Below are 17,287 nucleotides of genomic sequence, written 5' to 3'. Positions count from 1 at the left end.
ATGCTTAACAATATATCACAGGTTCCTGCGCACTCAAAGCCATTTGTATTATAAACATCGCGGTATTGTGAAATGCACTGTTTGTCCGTTGTTGTTTACCATCGTATTTTTCACAAGTCACTTTACATGTGTGCCGTCTCGTCTTCCTGTTTGAGCTCGTCTGATATCCGTTTCCTCATGTTGATGTTACAGTAATCTCATGGTGGTTGTTTTTTCTTTTTTTTTTTTTTTTTTTACATGTCACTCCAATACCTCACTTGAATAATCCCTCCTCCTTAAATGACTCTTGTCAACCATTTTATAGTCATTTTTACCTTGGCAAGATCGGACTGTAACTCATCAGGAAACGCTGTAGACAGTATTTAAATGCCAACTGTTTTTTGGAAAACGTGTGCCTTCTCTCTGGAGGTCCTCAGCTGTCTCACACTGGGCCACAGTGGCTCTCGTTCAGCAGGCGGCTGCATGGCGACGCTCTGCTGTGGCTGCTGCTCTCCTGCAGCATGCAGTCACAATGTCTACAGCTCATAGTGGCTTATTTTGCTCTAAGAATGCATTGATTTACACTTTATAAGGAGTATTATGAAACAATGAAACCTTTAATGTGTGGGAGGGGGTGGACAGAGTGAAATAAAGCCATTTTCTTTGGGAAGAGTTGTGCTTTCTTTCTTGTCTTACAATCCAGAACACAGGGATCATTAAATGTTTGTCCTCATCCATATTAGAGACTTACAACTTCTATCCACATATGATAGCCTCAAGTGCTTCATGTTATATATTTAGTCTCTTCATGAAGTTTCTTAAACTACTGATACAAAATATTTTTTGAATACCTGAAATAACTCGATTGTAATTACACTATAAAAATAAACTCAATTTTCTAACGTGAGTGCTGGAGCTTCCCAGGGGACAGATCATGACCAGATTAATTTTTCCTCATCATCTGTCTGACTGCCCTCTGCACTCCTCATAATCTCTCTACAATATCTGGAAAATATGAATATTGCAGTCACTGATTGTGGGGACAAGTGCAGTTCTGCATTAGTAATCGAATTAAACATTTATTCTACTGAAGATTCTCATTTTGAAAGAATTTCTTATCTCAGGTGTCCGTTTGAACCCATTGGTTTTGGTCAATACACATCCTTTCCAGCAGGGGTCACCATGAGTCCGCTCATAAACCACCTTTGTCAATGATAGAAGAGATTTCTTTCAGATCCAGATTTCCGTTCAGTCAGTCAAAATACAAGTTTGGAGGGCCCTGCAACGCAGTTTATGAAATGGCAAATCCAACAGTTGCCAACTTCAGGTGCCTCAATAGTTTTTTTTGTTCGAAAAAAGAATTTAATACTAATCTTTTGCTAAATATGTCACATGGTTTATCTTGAGCTTTCCAGGAGCTTACTGGAATTTGTCAATGTAGATGCCAAATCTTTGTGGGAGTGTTAGGCGACTGATTTTCCAAATCATTGTGCTATAACATTTCAGTTTCCTTTTTTTTAGGATTCACATTAGTAGAGCTCGGAGCGCCGATGAGATTTCTTTAACCTTATTGCATTGACATTAAGTTGAAAATAGTTTAATTTGGTGAAATGTTTCATGCAGTGGTTTTGTGAAATCAATTTTTGTTCGAGATATAGAATAATTAAATCTATAGTGGCAAAATGAAATAAAACCAAACTTCCTAAATCGACAGGCTACTTGAGGCCAAATATAACCGAATAAAGAAAATCCCACATTCCAATAAAAAGGAAATAAACTTTGACAGCGCGTCGAGTTGAAAATATTCAATGCCAATGTGTTGTTCAGATTGAAAATGTTGATAGATTTACTCTCCGACTTTCTCTTGAACCTTGAACATATCACGACGCGTGCGCAGTCGGGCTAGTGGGCAGAACCAGGAAGTACCGTCTCTTTGGGCAGAATACAGCATTTATCTCGTAACTGACGCCGCTGCTGCTTAAACTACTGGTTTGTAACCTACAACGAGACAAACATGATCATGGCTCTGAAATCGGTGTCTGCTATGTTGCGTTTACCGTGGGGTTCAATATCGTGTAAATCATGTTTGTGTCGCCTTCTTCTGCAGATTGTTATATATTGTGATCGTGAATGATTCACAGCGACATCTAGTGGAGCGCTCGTTTTGATAAATACAATATTTTATCATTTTGTAAATAATTTCGTTCGAATATAATTCGTTTAATGTATATATTAAGAATTTATTAAATCTAGTTACAGGTAGTTGCTGTTTTCAGACAGTTAAGCGTACGCTTTTCTGAATTCCTTTATATAAGAAGGAAATTAGGCCATACATTGAGATCACATGATCTCAATGATCACATGAAACAACCCCAGGGGAGCAAGTGAGGACAACAAAATAATAACTTAAATAACTTAGCGTAACAGCCAATGAGAACTAAAATTAAAAAAAACAACAACACTATAGTTTGTCACTCATTATTCAGAGATGTGATCAGAAGAAGGTGTGAAATTGGGACAATAAAAGAAAAAAAGCACATTTGTTAATGTTCCTTCTGAAAAACATAAGTGCGGTTTTTTTGTTTTGGAGAGTCTAATCAGCTCAGCTCTCTCAGCTCAACATTGATACACTTCACTTTATTTCCTCCACAGTGTTGTGATGGCAGTGGACTGGATTGGATTTGGCTATGCCGCAACCATTCTATTTGGAGGATTTATGGGATACAAGAGAAAAGGTGATCTTATCTTACATCTCCTGCTCTACAGTATTTCTTTCAATCAAAAGAAATATGTTGAACATATTGCTCTCCTTTTCTTTTAATGTTACAGGCAGTGTGATGTCCCTGATGGCTGGTTTAGTCTTTGGTGGATTATCTGCTTATGGTGCCTTTAACATCTCCAGTGATCCAAAGGACATCAAGATATCATTAAGTTAGTGTGACTAAGCTCTTATTAATTCCCAGTAGCTTTCATATTTAAAGTAACATTTCACTGGGATTGTCTGTCTTTCAGTGGCCTCGGGAGCCCTTGCAGTCGTCATGGGGCTGAGATACAAGAAATCTGGGAAGTTGATGCCTGCAGGCATTATGTCAGGACTGAGGTTAGACTCAAACTCACTGAAAGTGCATGAAGAGCAGATGAGATGGTAATTGTGAAATCACATAAGCTGATTCTTTTTTTTTTCTTAATTTGCGGTCTGTCTTTCAGTTTCCTGATGGTGTTTCGTCTGTTGCTCCTGGTCATGATGTAACCCAGAGGACGGCGCTGAGGCCTCTCTATGCCTGTGAACAAGCCTTACTTTTAAGAAAACACTCTCATACATTCTGCTAAAACAAGTCTTATGTTTTGTGGGTATTAGAATATGAGCTTGTTTATAACCTTGCATTAAGTTTTTGTTTTTTTTGGTTTTTTTTTTACCATCATACGATTGTGATTCTCATGATAAGCTTCTTCGCAGTGCATTCCCTGACACTACTGGTAGAACAGTTTGTGCAGTATATGTGATCTGGAGTTTACACTAATATCAGTTTTGCAGGCTGCTAAAGTAATCAGATCACACAAAAAAATAAAATAACCAACAACTAAGAAAGAGTAAAATCTGGAATTTTGACTTGTGTTATTTCTCAGAGAGAACAAAGTGATTTGTACTTTTTTTAATGAAGCTAAACAAAATAAAAAATGATTTCTGAATAAATGTTTTATTTTGTGTACAAGATGAGATTGAAGAGTCATTCATTTGATGCAGAATACAAAAGACACCAACACTTAAATGTTCCTCAAAAATAAACTTTACTTTGTTAAGACCTTGTCATTGGATTGCTCAATAATGGCATTATTGAATACATGAATTCTTTTAATATCAAATGGATTTAGTTAGGCATTTTCCAGTTTTCAATCACTTGCTACTTTTGCATATTGAGAATTTTATTATTGGCATTTAATGTAAGGAATGCATCAGAGTTCAAGGAAATGTGAAATTCAGGTTCAACACTTCCTTGGCAGTCTTCACGTACACCTCATCTGGCTGTGGCTTCCTCTTGCTGCCTGGCAGAAGAAACCTGCTGATGGCTGGAATCAGAAGCATCCTGCCCTGGAAAGCCTGGAGAGAAACACAAGAAGATAATTTTAAACCCCAATTATTTTTGGAAATATCTTAATTTCCGAAAGGTTTTGGACCACTATAAGTTACCATACTTTGCATAAATTTCACATTTACCTTCACGGCAGGGAAATCTTTAAGAATTGCTGTGAATTTCTCTTCCAGCATCAAGGTGCATTCAGTCAGATACACATCTGCACAGGTCAGTCTTCCTCCAACCAGATGTACGGAGTCAGTCAGCGCCTGAGACATTGCAGGAGTGCGACATATTCTTTAGCTACCACGTACATTCATATATAACCACAACACTCTAACTATGAGACTGCTCACCCTAAAATAATGAAAAAATAAACACACCTTTTCAAACACTGGAAGGTAACGCTCCTTTGCTTTCGTCTCAATGTTGTCCAGTTTTGATTTGGGGTCTGCGCTGAAGGGAAGGACCATTATCATCTCCATGAGATCCATCAGTCCCTCTGTGTACATGTTGATCCTGAAGGAAAGAACAACAATTTCTCAGGATCTCTCATGTCACATGAGGGGCCTCTATTGCATGATAAGAAGAAAAGGACCCTACTGAACACGCTCTTTGATATCATTCCCATGGAGGTTGTACTTTTCAGCAATGTAATTCAGGATTGCTTTGGACTGAATGAGTCTCATGCCATCGATTTCCACCATAGGCACCTGCTGGAACATGAACGCTCCATCTGCAGGAAACGGAAGCATGCGAAGTGAAGTTTAGAGGTAGTGAAACAATAAGTGACCTTGTGAACTACATCTGCGGCTACAGGTCACAAGATAGGCAGAAACTGCTGTGTCATCACAGAATAATCAGGGAGTAGAACTGAATGGGAACAAGCAAGCATGTGACTTGGAAACACTCCAAGGAGAATCCGCCCATCATTATAGTGGCTTGAAAGGGTCTTTTGTCTGCTACTTACCATCCAGGAGTTTAACAAACTGCTCTCTGGACGTCAGAAAGATCTCATCGTACTGTCAAAAGAGATTTACAGACAATTTAAGCCACACTCAAGGAGTTTAGGGTTTCCAAAGCTGCAGGAAAATAAAACCACAATATTCCTTACGTCCACCTCCGCGACTGTCAGAAGCCAGCGGATTGACTCCATTTTCCCCCTCCCGTTGAAGTAGTACAGCACAGGTCTTTGAGACATGGTTATTGATTCTTGAGGAATCCAAATCTGCAGAAAAAAATGAGAAACACAGAGTAAGAATGCTCAAAAACACGTGTTTTAGGATGAACAAAATCTGCAGCGTCCTTGTCTTAGGCTGTCATACCCGAGTAAAGGTGGAGACGAATGAAGAAATCAGGCAGTGGAACTTATATTAAAGTTCAACCCATTATATAATATTGAACTGTTAGTGGGCGAAAAGTGAAAGGCGGGGGAAGCCCAGGGAGGCCTGTGATTGGTGGATGTGGACCAATGGAAAAGTAGCTTATTCACATTTGCCGCTAGACCTTCTGGGTAAACTGGAAAATTGTCTGTATTACTTCATATTTATTCTATTAGTTTGGCTTGAATCAACGGTGTTTCGCAAAAAATCCTAATTTAATAAGTAATTCGCACCGAATCTGAAGGTAGTTATGACACATTTGGACTTCGACACCATGTCTGAATGCGGCGTCCCGGCTCGTCGGTATTTAACACAGACCTGCCTCTGTACTTCCTCGGATGTGAGGGCGATCTGGCTGCGACATCTGTCACCCCATTGATCGCTAGGGTTGATTCGGCTGATCTGGCTGGCTAGGCGGGTGTCCCCTTCCTCCCTCACCGCTCCATGTGTGTCCCTCCCGACGCTCCGCGCTCGGTGGAAGAGGACGATGTCCCCCCGGCGGACGACCATCCATCGGTATACCAGTAGCTGCGCTCCCCTGCTAGAACCTCCAAACAAGCTCAAGGCCCATTTGTAGGAGAAACGTAGGGAAGTCAAGCTCCAAGCTTCAGGCACATCCAAATGCGGCGCTGCACGTGGCAGTCTGCCTTACTTTTTCATCGTTTACCTTTTAAAGCAAACTTGAGAATCTTGTACTGCAGTTTTCAGATGCATTTAATTGCTCAAGGATACAATTATGTTAACTGACAAACAAACAAACACAGATCTCTGAATAGACATTTTTGCTTTTATTTCACACTTTCTTTGACAATCTTTCCCCTGTAAAGATTTTTTTAAAATGTATTAATTCTTTTTTCATTTAATTTTGTTGGTGTGCATCTGGTGTGCATCTAACATTAACTGTTAGACCAATTATACTTCAATACGTCAAAAACAAAATTTTCTTTCAAAGTGTGAAGCTAAACTAAACCTCAAAAACTAATTCCGTAAGTAATTCCATGAATAATTATGTGACGTCATCCTTCCAATCAATCGTATACGTGACGTCATCAGCGTCATCAGCAGGCGCGGGGCAGCGAGGCCCCAGTACCATGACAACTGAAAGCTACACATATGGATCAATTTTATGTCTGCTGCATCAAAGACAGGTATTTTGGATAAAAAATGAGCTTGTAGCAGACTGTCCACTTCACACCCATGGGAAAGAGGCACCTTCTGTGTGTTAACGAGTTACTGACGCAGAAAATTCATATCTGCCAACTTTGTTGAACTATTTAAGTTGCTAACAGGTTATCTTGACAGCCTGATGATGATTAAAAAATATATATATGTATATGTATGTATATGTATGTATATATATATATATATATATATATATATATATATATATATATATATATATATATATATATATATATATATATATATGTATGTATGTATGTATATCTCCTTCTGGGATTTTAGGGGCTCCGTATCTTTCCGTACAGACAGATATGCTGTCAGAGACATTCAGATCTCCTGAAGCCTCTCTCAATATTGTCTCAATTTGTGTTTGGACTGGTTTTTGTCATATAAAATGACAGTTATTATGGGTAATGAAATGCGACAATTTGATGGTGGCCCAGAAAAACCAAATGCAGCAGCAAATGCTACAACACATCAGCAAAAAGCCACAACTGAAATGTGTGGCAGAGGGGGTAATAATTTCTGGTGGAACTATATAGGAAGGCAGCCCTTTTCACCGGAGGCGAACACCACTGATCAAAACTAACCATATATAGAGTTGTTATTGTGTCTGAATGTACTTACCAAGCTTGTAAAATGTAATGTTAAATGACATCATGTCTCAGAGATAGCGACACTCACACAGCAGTGTCTTAAATCATCCCCAGTCATGATAGCAGCTTTCAGTTGGCAGCTGGCATCAATATCAAACGGTCCAACTGTGAGTAAAGTCCAACCCATTTACTGGGACAAGCCCAGCCCAGAAGATAAAATGTGCATGATACCAGCACTCAGGAATCACTCCGGAAGTTTGTTATTCTTCAGGTGGAGCTATGTTGGATTAATGGATGAGTGAAAAACACTTCCTACACAGATGTGCAATTTCCTTTATTAAATTTCCATATATAGTAACACTTAAGCCCTGTGATTGACCTCTGCTTGTAAATGATTACATTTTTTCCTCAGTCAGATAAATACAATATATTCAATGAAGTTCATCCATTTAACTACAGAGCACTGACTTTAAGAATTTTCATCTTGACTGAACACAGACATGACCCAGCCATCCAATCATCCCCTGTACTGCTTCATCAAACTGTGAGAGTGAGCTTAATCCCAGCTGACATGGAGAGAAGGCGGGACACACCCTGGACAGTCTGCCAGTCCACCACAGGGAAACACAGAGAGACAAACACACTCTGTCTTTCACTCACACACGGGGGTAAACATGCAGACTCCACACTGAGGCTGACACAGTCCAACAGGAAACCTTCTCGCTATGAGGTACTTTTACATTATGAGCTTGCTCTTCTGAAAAATGGATCTGAGCAGGATCAGAATGGACACACTGAATAGTTATATCAAAAGCATTAGCAGTGATGTTTTACAGAATTAAGAAAAACGAAAAAAAAACAATCCTGCTGCACTTGATGTAAGATTAACTGGTAGGTAATATGACAACATCTTTAAGGCATAAAGACATCTGATCAAACCAAACAAGTCTAACCTCTCACTACATTTGATAACCTGTGATTCAGTAATCACACTCATTTTGGCCACAAACACGCCTGTCATCTGTACACTGGCAGTCGCTTGCATTGTGTTCAATAGATTCAAAACACTGCTCTGTACCTCATGTAATACATCAACAATAGTTTCCTGAATGGCAAGGCAATTGTAAGAAAACAGCAGTAGAGGAAAACAAACAACAACAACAACAAAAAAAGACCACTGTACAAAGACAAAGCAAAGTAATTATTCAGTCAAAACAACTCACAGTGAACATTTCATCCAGTTGTAATACGCATATAATGTATACATGTTGGTGAACAACATTCAGAGATGTGATACAAAACCGAAGGTGTGACCTCTTCATATATACAGGGGGCGGTCTTTTTACGTTCCAGAGGTACAAAACAAAACAAAACACTGAGGGCTAACATTTTGGCTGGTCGCATTTGTCCACATACACTTAAATATGTTACAACTCACAACATCCATAGTATGCATACCCAAAACTTTATTGCTGTGTAACATTAATTGACACATTCTGATTGGAAAAACATCTAGGCCTACTCTTTGGAGGGGAAAAAGGTTTTTGGGCACAGAGCCGTGCGCCTGGGAGGCCACTAACGGGGTCCATATTTGGCATACCAGTCGGTTCGTCCGTGAACGGACTGCACCGGCGGGCGAGGCAGCAGGCAGGGGGTGCTCTTGTTTCCCGACGGCGTGGTAGTCGATGTGTTTGTCTGCCTCCGTCCAGCTCGCCACGTTGCATAATCTAAAAAATAATAAGAGTTTTTAATGCATTCTCAGCTGCATGTCTCTCATTCAGACTTAAAAAAAAATGAACTGAGAGGAAAGCTCTGAGTAAGCACTCACTTGGTGCTCTTGTTTCCGATGAAGTACCCTGTTGCCCTCTGAGACCAGCAGAACCGCTGTCTTTTCTGTAAAACGATGGCATGTATCCGCCTGGGATTGTATTGGTACCTAATAATTAAAGTATAATTGCATCCTTCAGATTGACGTTTATTCACAACAGCAAACTGTATATTGCTTGTAAAGAGAACAGAGGTGTTACCGTGAGTGCCTCTGCTCGGCAGAGTCCCTCCAAAGGGAATACTGCTGCTGCCCCACAGATGGCTTCCAGCAAAGTCTTTGCTGGCATTTATGGCCACATTCTTTTTTGTACTAATAATGCCTAAAAGGAGATGGTGAGAGTCAGAGTCTACAAGTGAACCAAAAACTAAAGGGAATGCATATGACAGCGGTCCTACTAATTGCATCACAAAGAAGGTTATTCAGCAGGTTACCGGGTAAATATCTCGACTGCCCCAGGTAGTGTTGCTTGGCAGAAGCAGTCCTTGATGGCTCTTGATACGCTGCCGTCTCTTTCAGGTTTAATGGTGCATCCTCCTTCCCATTTGGTTGACTGAAATCCAGAACGTTATCAAATCTGGAAGACAACCAGTCAATCTCTGTTCACGTTGCATCTTTCAAAGGAATAAAACAGAATTTGAGGAACTTGACAAACATTGCATAAACAGGGATGTTGAAAAAGTCAAATATGTGGTTTGGTGAGTTCAGCCAGATTAGCATGTGGTTAGATTGAGGAATAAAGTAACAGCAACAAAACATGAGCACCCCAGAAACAATACCATAAATGTCTAAGACATTGTCTAATGATGAGAAAATGGAAGGGGAAAAAAATTAAAAGTGAAATCAATGAATATAAATGTATTTATATTCCTTTAGAGCCGCCTACGGGGGACCAAAGTGGATTACAATAACTCAAGAAAAAATAGCATACAGGCGCATTAAAGTGGCAAAAAACAAGGCCAGGAAAAACAAAACAAATGAGGTGAAATACAATTAAATGAAATAACGTAGGGGACTAGTGGCCTTTAAAAGCCAGGCTCCAATAAATCTGTTTTCATTTGGAGTTCAAAAGTCCAGGGTCACTGATGTTTTTCCATGTCAGGTGAAAGTTGGTTTCAGAGTCCGGGTGCAGGAACAGAAAAGGCTCCGTCACATCAACACTGCACATTTTTCTCAGGACTTACAACGAAAGTTGGTTTGATGAGTTTGAAGTCATGCTTTGTTCCCAAAGTAAAAAAACAAAACAAAACAAAACTACATAGGGTACTGGACACCAGTGTAATGTGTACAGAACAGGTGGTGTGCTCATGTTAAAAAAGATTAATAATATTGATTTCCCATTCTTCTTTGCAAGGAAACTCGGTTTCGTTTACAGTAACACTGCTGTGCAGCCATCAGTCCTTTGTGTTTGTGTGCATTGTTCCAGAAAATCGTTGGTTTCATGCATTACAGGTTCACACATTGAAATGATGCAGACAGATCGCAGCCCCACCTGCTCAGTGTGTCCTCCATCTGCCTGGACTTGTCTGAAGCAAAATTGCTTTTTCCAAGAATACTTATAGAGGTCAGGTCAGTGTCTTCGTAGTCGTCCCAGTCGTCGCCTTTGAGGTGTCCTGTGCCGTGGCCCCACCGCCGCCGACCACCTCCTTGAGGTTTCAGCTGACTTGTTTGCTGCATGAAAAACAAAAAACAAACATAGCAGAGGTGAGAATATTTTCCTTGGTGTTACACAGGTATACTGTCTTTCCACTCTGTACCTTTGTGCAGGATTCTGGCTGTAGAGATCAAGAGTCATGCTCTGTGCTTCCTGCAGCGTGTGGATTAGCTGAAGTCTTGTTGTTTGCAGCTTCCGAGTTTGTTTTGACCATCTTCTAAACAAACCTGAGCCTGGGCCTGCTGGAGGCCTCTTTGTAGTAAAAGTGTGAGATATGATGTAATTTGCATTAAAAGAATAAGAATAAAACTGAACTGAATTCACTAATTGTCAGCCTGTTAAAGATTCAATTAGCAGTTTTTCAAATTTTATTTTGAGCAAAGATTTTCTGCAAACATCTGTGTAAGAATGACCGAGCAGCTGCATCCAAGCCAAGCATTACCAAACACATTGCAAAACGTTGGATTGCGTGGTGTAAAACACACCTCCACTGGACTCTAGAACAGTGGAGACGTTTTATCTGGAGTGACCAATCATGCTTCTCCGTTTGACGAGTCTCTATTTGGAGATTCCAAAGGAGAACGGTACTTGTCTGACTACATTGTACCAAGTGTAAAGTTTGATGGAGGAAGGATTTTGGACAATTTCATCCTCCCAACTTGGCGGGAACCGTTTGGAGACGGCCTTTCCTGTTCCACCATGACTGTGCGAGAACATCCCTAAGCCTCTGATGTTTCCTCACCTTGCTCTGAAGACTGTTGTCGATGATGTAGGGAAGGTGGCTCGGAGGCGTTGCTCGGGGCTGCTCCTGCTTCAGGATGTGCTTTGGCTGCTGCTGCTCTCTCACCAGCTCTGTGTGCCGCTGGTATGCCGCCGCCTGGGCGGTCGCCGACACGGAGGAGGGCTGGGTCTGCTGGAGAGGCCTGGAGGCAGAGCAGTGCTGGTTGGGAGGTGGAGGCTGGGAGGGCGGCACAGGTCTGAGGAGCAGAGGCTGCAGCTGTCGCGTCTGTTGGGACTGTAGAGGGGCCTGCAGCGGCGCAAGGCCCATCTGAGGCCTGCCCTGCTCCAGGATCTGTTGTGGAGTGCCCAAAGCTTGTCCTACATGGAAGTACGAGTACCTGAGAACCTGACAACAAAAAACAGAATCACACAATCAGCTCTGAGTGTGTACGCTGAGCTGAGCTGTGAGGTTTGTGGAGGACAGAATGCCAAAGGTCACCTCGGCTGCAAGTGGTCTTTTTGTGGGATCCCACTGCAGCAGGTCTGTCATCAGATGGATGGCTTCAGGACTCGCATTTGGGATCAGGGTCTTCAGATTACTGGGAACACACTGAGGCCAACGAAAATTCATGGCATACGCCAGCTGGTATCCCTCGGGCCAATCGTTCTGGAAAAACACACAATTCACCAGAGAAAGAATAGTTTTGCATAAGACTTGACACAGGGAACAAGTTTCCTGGTGTCATCAGGCACTTTTTTGAAAGGAAAGACAACCAGACATTAGATTGTTTTTGATTTTTCTCTATAATTTCAAATGTTGTGACATGTTTGATGCTGATAACTACAACAGAGATAAAAAAAAAAAAACGTACTATGGCATCAAACAGCTAAAACGCATCCCGTGCAGCAGGGTGGAACTAAGAAGAACAAATAAAGGGCTTTTCGTCATTCTGTTGTGTGCATGTAGCACCGTAAGTCTGTGACTGCTTTACAATTCTACTATTTGTCACAGGCAAGCTGCAGAGAAGCATTTTTCCAACACAGTATGACCAGCAATCTGACAGGACGGTGGACAGTTTGGCCGTCTGGCGCCGATGATCCTTTCTCCCGATCAGATGGGACAACTTCTGTCACATATTGTTACTTGTCAACAGAAACTGGGAGAAAATCTGTGACCACAACTACAACTGTCACCTCTCTACGATGCATAACGACCCACACCACCGTTTGATGTCTCATTTCAAGCCTCCATGAGTTTAACCTTTCACAAAATGTGTGTGCTCAACCATCTCCACATGAAATGAGGAACTTGTTACCTTCTTTGGTGTACCCAAGACTTGACAAATCTTGAATATGGTGTCAACTTCACTGGAGCCCGGGAAAAGCGGCCTGAAGGTGTAAAGCTCCGCCATGATGCAGCCAACTGCCCACTGGTCGATCGGTGAGTTGTACAATGTGGATCTGAGGAGCACCTCTGGAGCGCGATACCTGGGCGCAACAAGACGAGTCTTCAGAAATGAAAAACACGTTCAACTACGTACACATACTGTAAAGAAACTTACCATCTAGTGGAGACGTAGTCTGTGTACGGCGGTCGAGATCGAATCTCACGCGCAAGCCCGAAGTCAGCTATTTTCACCAGCTCTGGGCCCATGCACAGAAGATTCTCCGGTTTCAGGTCCCGGTGAAAAATCCCTAACAGACAAATACAGTCTCATAAGGCTGACTTAGAACAGTTACAGTACATATATACGAGGATGAAGATACAATTGGAATTTAGATTTGAGCATTTATAAACCCAAAAAATATTCATAGAAAACATGGGGACAAACATTTATTTCACAGTACGTTTTACACACAGACAATTACCATGTTTATGAATGAAGGCAAGCCCCTGCAGGATCTGAAACATGATGTTTCTGACAGCAGATTCAGGAAACAACTGGGTCCTGTAGCCAGAGATAAGAACAGCATTTCCACATCAGCTTTCATCGCACAATAAAACAAGAAATAATCAATGGAATAAAAAGACACGCCCACCTGTCCTTCATGAGCTGATACAGGTTTTCCTTCATGTACTCAAATATAAAGTACAGGTGATCCTTCTCTCGGATCACCTCCTTCAGTTTGATCACATTAGCATGGTTGAGTTTTCTTAAGGTCTAAAAGAAGAAATGGAGATATTGTGTGATTAAAACATAAAACACTATATCCAACAGTGCTGGAAACAAACAAAAGTATTCATGCTGGATAATACACACAGGTCACTGCAGCACATTCAGAAGCTAGTCCTACAACTATCAACCAAAAACAACCTCGCTGTTGAAACGTGGGTAGCGTAAGAACATAACATGGTTTGAGGGATAAATGCTGCCAAGGTGGGATTTATGCATCTTATTTACAAGGAACAGACATACAGAATAGGTAGAAAGCAGGGTGGAAAACTATGGTTTCCCCATGCACCGGGAACTGGGAGATAAGTTTAAAAACATGCTAGATTTTAGTACGGGGAGAAGCTGTAATGGGGCTTTGAAATGCTACCAGTGGCATGCTGTATTATCATCTACTTAGCAGGACTCTAAAGAACCAGCATGTTTCACACATGTTCTGCCGCCGTAAGGTCAAGCTCTGGAAAAAAGGGGGTGTGTGCGTAAAAGGCCAGGGGAGGGAGCCAGAGCTCAAAACCAACAGCACACAGCAATCACCTTCTGCTCTTAGAGCTGGTGGGAACATTTACACAGTAACATACTGAGGTGGTGTGAGAAAGGAAACAAAAGAAAATGTATTATTCAAAAGCTGGGTTGAAAACATCAGTACTGCATTGCCCATAAATTCATCTATTTCACCAATGAAGTCTGACAAGAACTGAAAACAAGTCAAAACATTTGTGGTACAATCTGCAGAAATATCTTTCTCCACATCTCATACAGGAGTTCTGGCAACATTTTTACTACCAAATATAGTATGTGCATACACTTTTTTTGGCAAAGTCCTGATATAAATATATCAAAGCCAGTCGACGATGCGATTACTCCCTGTTGCTCGAGTTTTATGGTAATGCAAACAGGCTCACTGATGCTTCTACTTTTAAACTGGAGAAGACAACAACCAGGGTGGAAAACAGTAAATCTAACTGGGTTTATTGAGGTACCTAGTGTGATAAGTTCCAGTCAGTGGGTCAATATATGTACAATACATTTCAGAAAGTGGTCATTTTCAGATCTGCGACACGTCTACTCACAAACCTTTGGTTAACTTTTTATATTTCTTTGATCACTGTTGTGCAGAGAGACTTTAAATTGCAAAAGGGAAACAATTACCAAATGAACAACTAGCTACCGTGTGAGTACTTCCACCCAAGGCACTGTAAACACATCCATAACTGCAGATCTTTCAATGTTAGAGCAAATATTCTAACACTGTGTGAAACTTTTTAAATTGTTAACTCACCTTGACTTCTCGGAGGTTCATGCATTCTTCCCATGAGTAAAACTTTTTTTTCATTCTGAAAGACAATGTTATCATTGGTTAACCTGTTTAACATGAACAATGCAAAAAGACTCATTTATAGCTCCTGTAAATTGAAAACACTGCCCTGTCATTTTGAAATATATCAACAGATCAACAGGAAAGTTATTAGATATTGCCGATGTTTCTAACAAAAAAAATCACAACACTCCTGGATACTCACTTCTTTATAGCAACAAGCTCGCCAGTCTCCAGACTGCGGCACAGGAAGACTGAGCCGTAGGTGCCATCCCCGAGCTGCTTGATGGTCGTGTATCTGTTCATAATGGTTGCTCTTCCATTGCGTCTTCCAGGGATGGATTAGAGTAGAATCGGGTGGAAAATGGAGATGCAACCAGATTTTCCAGTGATACCCGGAAAAGACTATGAACAGAGCTGGAGGACACGCGGTATCATGGACTTTCCTCCTTTCAGCTGGGAAATAAAGAGATGGACCAAGAAAAAGAAAAGATTAGGTATGCAGAGGTATGAAATCCAGTGACTAATTGTAATCGGTTATTTACAAGTACAAGTAGTTAATATAAACTCAAGATCTGCACATAAAACAAGTCATATTTTAACTTATCAAATATAGTTTCAAAGCCAATTTTAACTTGATTATCTTAATTTGATTAACATAATCATCTAGGAAGGCAATACTGAAGTAAAAGAACATTTCAAATGTCATAATGCCACATTTGAGTACAAATGAAATGTATTACTCACACTAAAAAGCAACTACTTTATTACACTAATACAAGTATTCCTTATTTGTTACTTTTCTCACTGCATTTGCTGTTGCTCATTGTGGGAAGGTGGGAAGGAAGTTGTATTATGCAACATTTACTTCCTTGTATGGTTAATTATTACAGTTCTTAGCTCAGGTTGACTGGAGAGAATACTACACCCTGTGACTTTCCGATTATGTTTTATAGTGCTTTCAAAAAGTGAAAATGCTTGATCTGATTCATCTCATTGTTAAACATACATTTCCATAATGAATGCAAAAAAAGTAGCGCATTTTACAATGTCACTCTAGAGGTGTTGAATATTAGCAAAAGTGTACACATATTTACAACCAATAACGTGCTTTTAAACAGCAGTGTTTAATTCACAAAGTAACTGTTCATGTATCGGTAAAAGTGATCAACCTAAAATATACAAAATTAAAAAAATGTAGAAAGTAAAACCACAGTTATTTGTAATTACCAGAGCATAATAAATCTAGCTCGTTGTTGGTGCTTGTTTCTTTACCCAGGAAGCATTACTTGGGCCACACTGTGGTGTAGTGGTTTGCTTTTTAGTATCAAATTAATACCACTAGCTCAAGTCTGCATGTTCTTCCTGTACTTGAGTGGATTCTCTCCAGGCAATCTGGTTTCCTAAGACAGTCTAAAAACAAGTATGCAAGGTGACCCTAAATTTTCCCTTAGGTGTGAATATGAGTGTTTGTGGATGGATGGATGGATGGTTAGAGAGAAGACTGGATGGATGGATAGATGGGTGGATGAATAAACAGACTGATAAACAAGATTGGATGGATGGATGGATGGTTAGACTGATAGAGGATTGCATGGATGGATGACTGGATGGATGGAAAGATGGACGTTTAGCTCCCAGTGCTCAGCTTCTGTCAAGAATGTTTTGAAATTTGAACAGTAGCCTGCTGATGTGGAAACGATGAAAAACCAGGTTCAGGTACACTATGTAGCTTTTAAGAAGAGTTTAAAACAGAAATAATCATGAGAGTCATATTTTTTCAAAGAAATAAATGAGAAAAATATTTCTGCTGCTCATCAACCTCCGTCCTGTGTCCCATGGTATTCTTGTCTGCATGAGTCCTTCAAAAATCTCAAGAACTGCGTTCACGTGCTTTAAAAGTCATTGTCATATCCCATCAATTAATTCGTTAACGTTTTCAGGAGCCCTAGCTTACCCAGCCCTGATTTTAACCAATACTTTGGCAGCTAACGGTAGCAAAACTAGTCATAATAATAACGGCAGTTGTCGCAGTACCGGTGGTCGCCCAGCTGCTGGAGAAAATATATCGCTACAGAGAAAACAGTGGTGTAAAGACACACACATACACACACAAAAACTCCGGATGATACACATCACACTCACCCTCCTGGCTTCACACGGACAACAACCCGCAGGCGACATTAGCAGTCAGTGATCAAAAAATGGCCCTCCGCGGTAATCCGTTAACTGGTAATCTAAACCAGTGCGCCAAACACAAAACGTAAATAAATGTTCCACTCGGTCCTCTACGACAGGGGCTCAGCGTAGTCTCGCGGTGTTTCCAAACAGCTTGCAGCCTCCTTACAACAAATCACAGCTCCGCTCCGGCATCAAAGACACAACGAGTT

At 40.7% G+C, this 17,287-nt stretch overlaps 3 protein-coding genes across 4 annotated transcripts; 1 reads left to right on the top strand and 2 right to left on the bottom strand.

The window, feature by feature from the left end:
* Positions 1-1,886: 1,886 nt before the first annotated feature.
* tmem14a (transmembrane protein 14A) lies at positions 1,887-3,697 on the top strand. The gene is made up of 5 exons (XM_030106650.1): positions 1,887-1,968; positions 2,632-2,714; positions 2,809-2,910; positions 2,992-3,079; positions 3,187-3,697. Exons 2-5 carry the CDS (start codon positions 2,639-2,641, stop codon positions 3,227-3,229), a joined length of 309 nt encoding a protein of 102 aa, XP_029962510.1. The 5' UTR covers positions 1,887-1,968; positions 2,632-2,638; the 3' UTR covers positions 3,230-3,697.
* A 52-nt stretch (positions 3,698-3,749) lies between these two features.
* On the bottom strand, positions 3,750-5,472 carry gsta.1 (glutathione S-transferase, alpha tandem duplicate 1). The gene is made up of 7 exons (XM_030106643.1): positions 5,378-5,472; positions 5,167-5,280; positions 5,023-5,074; positions 4,656-4,788; positions 4,436-4,571; positions 4,196-4,321; positions 3,750-4,078 (listed from the first exon to the last, which is right to left on the bottom strand). Exons 2-7 carry the CDS (start codon positions 5,251-5,253, stop codon positions 3,941-3,943), a joined length of 672 nt encoding a protein of 223 aa, XP_029962503.1. The 5' UTR covers positions 5,254-5,280; positions 5,378-5,472; the 3' UTR covers positions 3,750-3,940.
* Positions 5,473-7,514: 2,042 nt separating this feature from the next.
* On the bottom strand, positions 7,515-17,231 carry LOC115399294 (serine/threonine-protein kinase ICK-like). Of its 2 annotated transcripts, XM_030106598.1 has the most exons (14): positions 17,043-17,231; positions 15,103-15,353; positions 14,862-14,916; positions 13,452-13,573; positions 13,281-13,360; positions 12,974-13,106; positions 12,728-12,899; positions 11,911-12,078; positions 11,434-11,817; positions 10,530-10,708; positions 9,472-9,614; positions 9,240-9,359; positions 9,041-9,148; positions 7,515-8,939 (listed from the first exon to the last, which is right to left on the bottom strand). In XM_030106598.1, exons 2-14 carry the CDS (start codon positions 15,201-15,203, stop codon positions 8,788-8,790), a joined length of 1,917 nt encoding a protein of 638 aa, XP_029962458.1. In that variant the 5' UTR covers positions 15,204-15,353; positions 17,043-17,231; the 3' UTR covers positions 7,515-8,787. The 2 variants fall into 2 exon arrangements, with proteins under 2 accessions (XP_029962458.1, XP_029962459.1); XM_030106599.1 differs by lacking the exons at positions 15,103-15,353; positions 17,043-17,231 and adding an exon at positions 14,117-14,159 and having other exon boundaries at positions 14,862-14,879.
* Positions 17,232-17,287: the final 56 nt, after the last annotated feature.

This window comes from Salarias fasciatus, chromosome 13, assembly GCF_902148845.1.
Source record: "Salarias fasciatus chromosome 13, fSalaFa1.1, whole genome shotgun sequence".
In the NCBI taxonomy this organism is placed as follows: domain Eukaryota; kingdom Metazoa; phylum Chordata; class Actinopteri; order Blenniiformes; family Blenniidae; genus Salarias; species Salarias fasciatus.
Note: the sequence above shows the minus strand (reverse complement) of the source record. Positions and strands in the feature narration are given on the sequence as shown.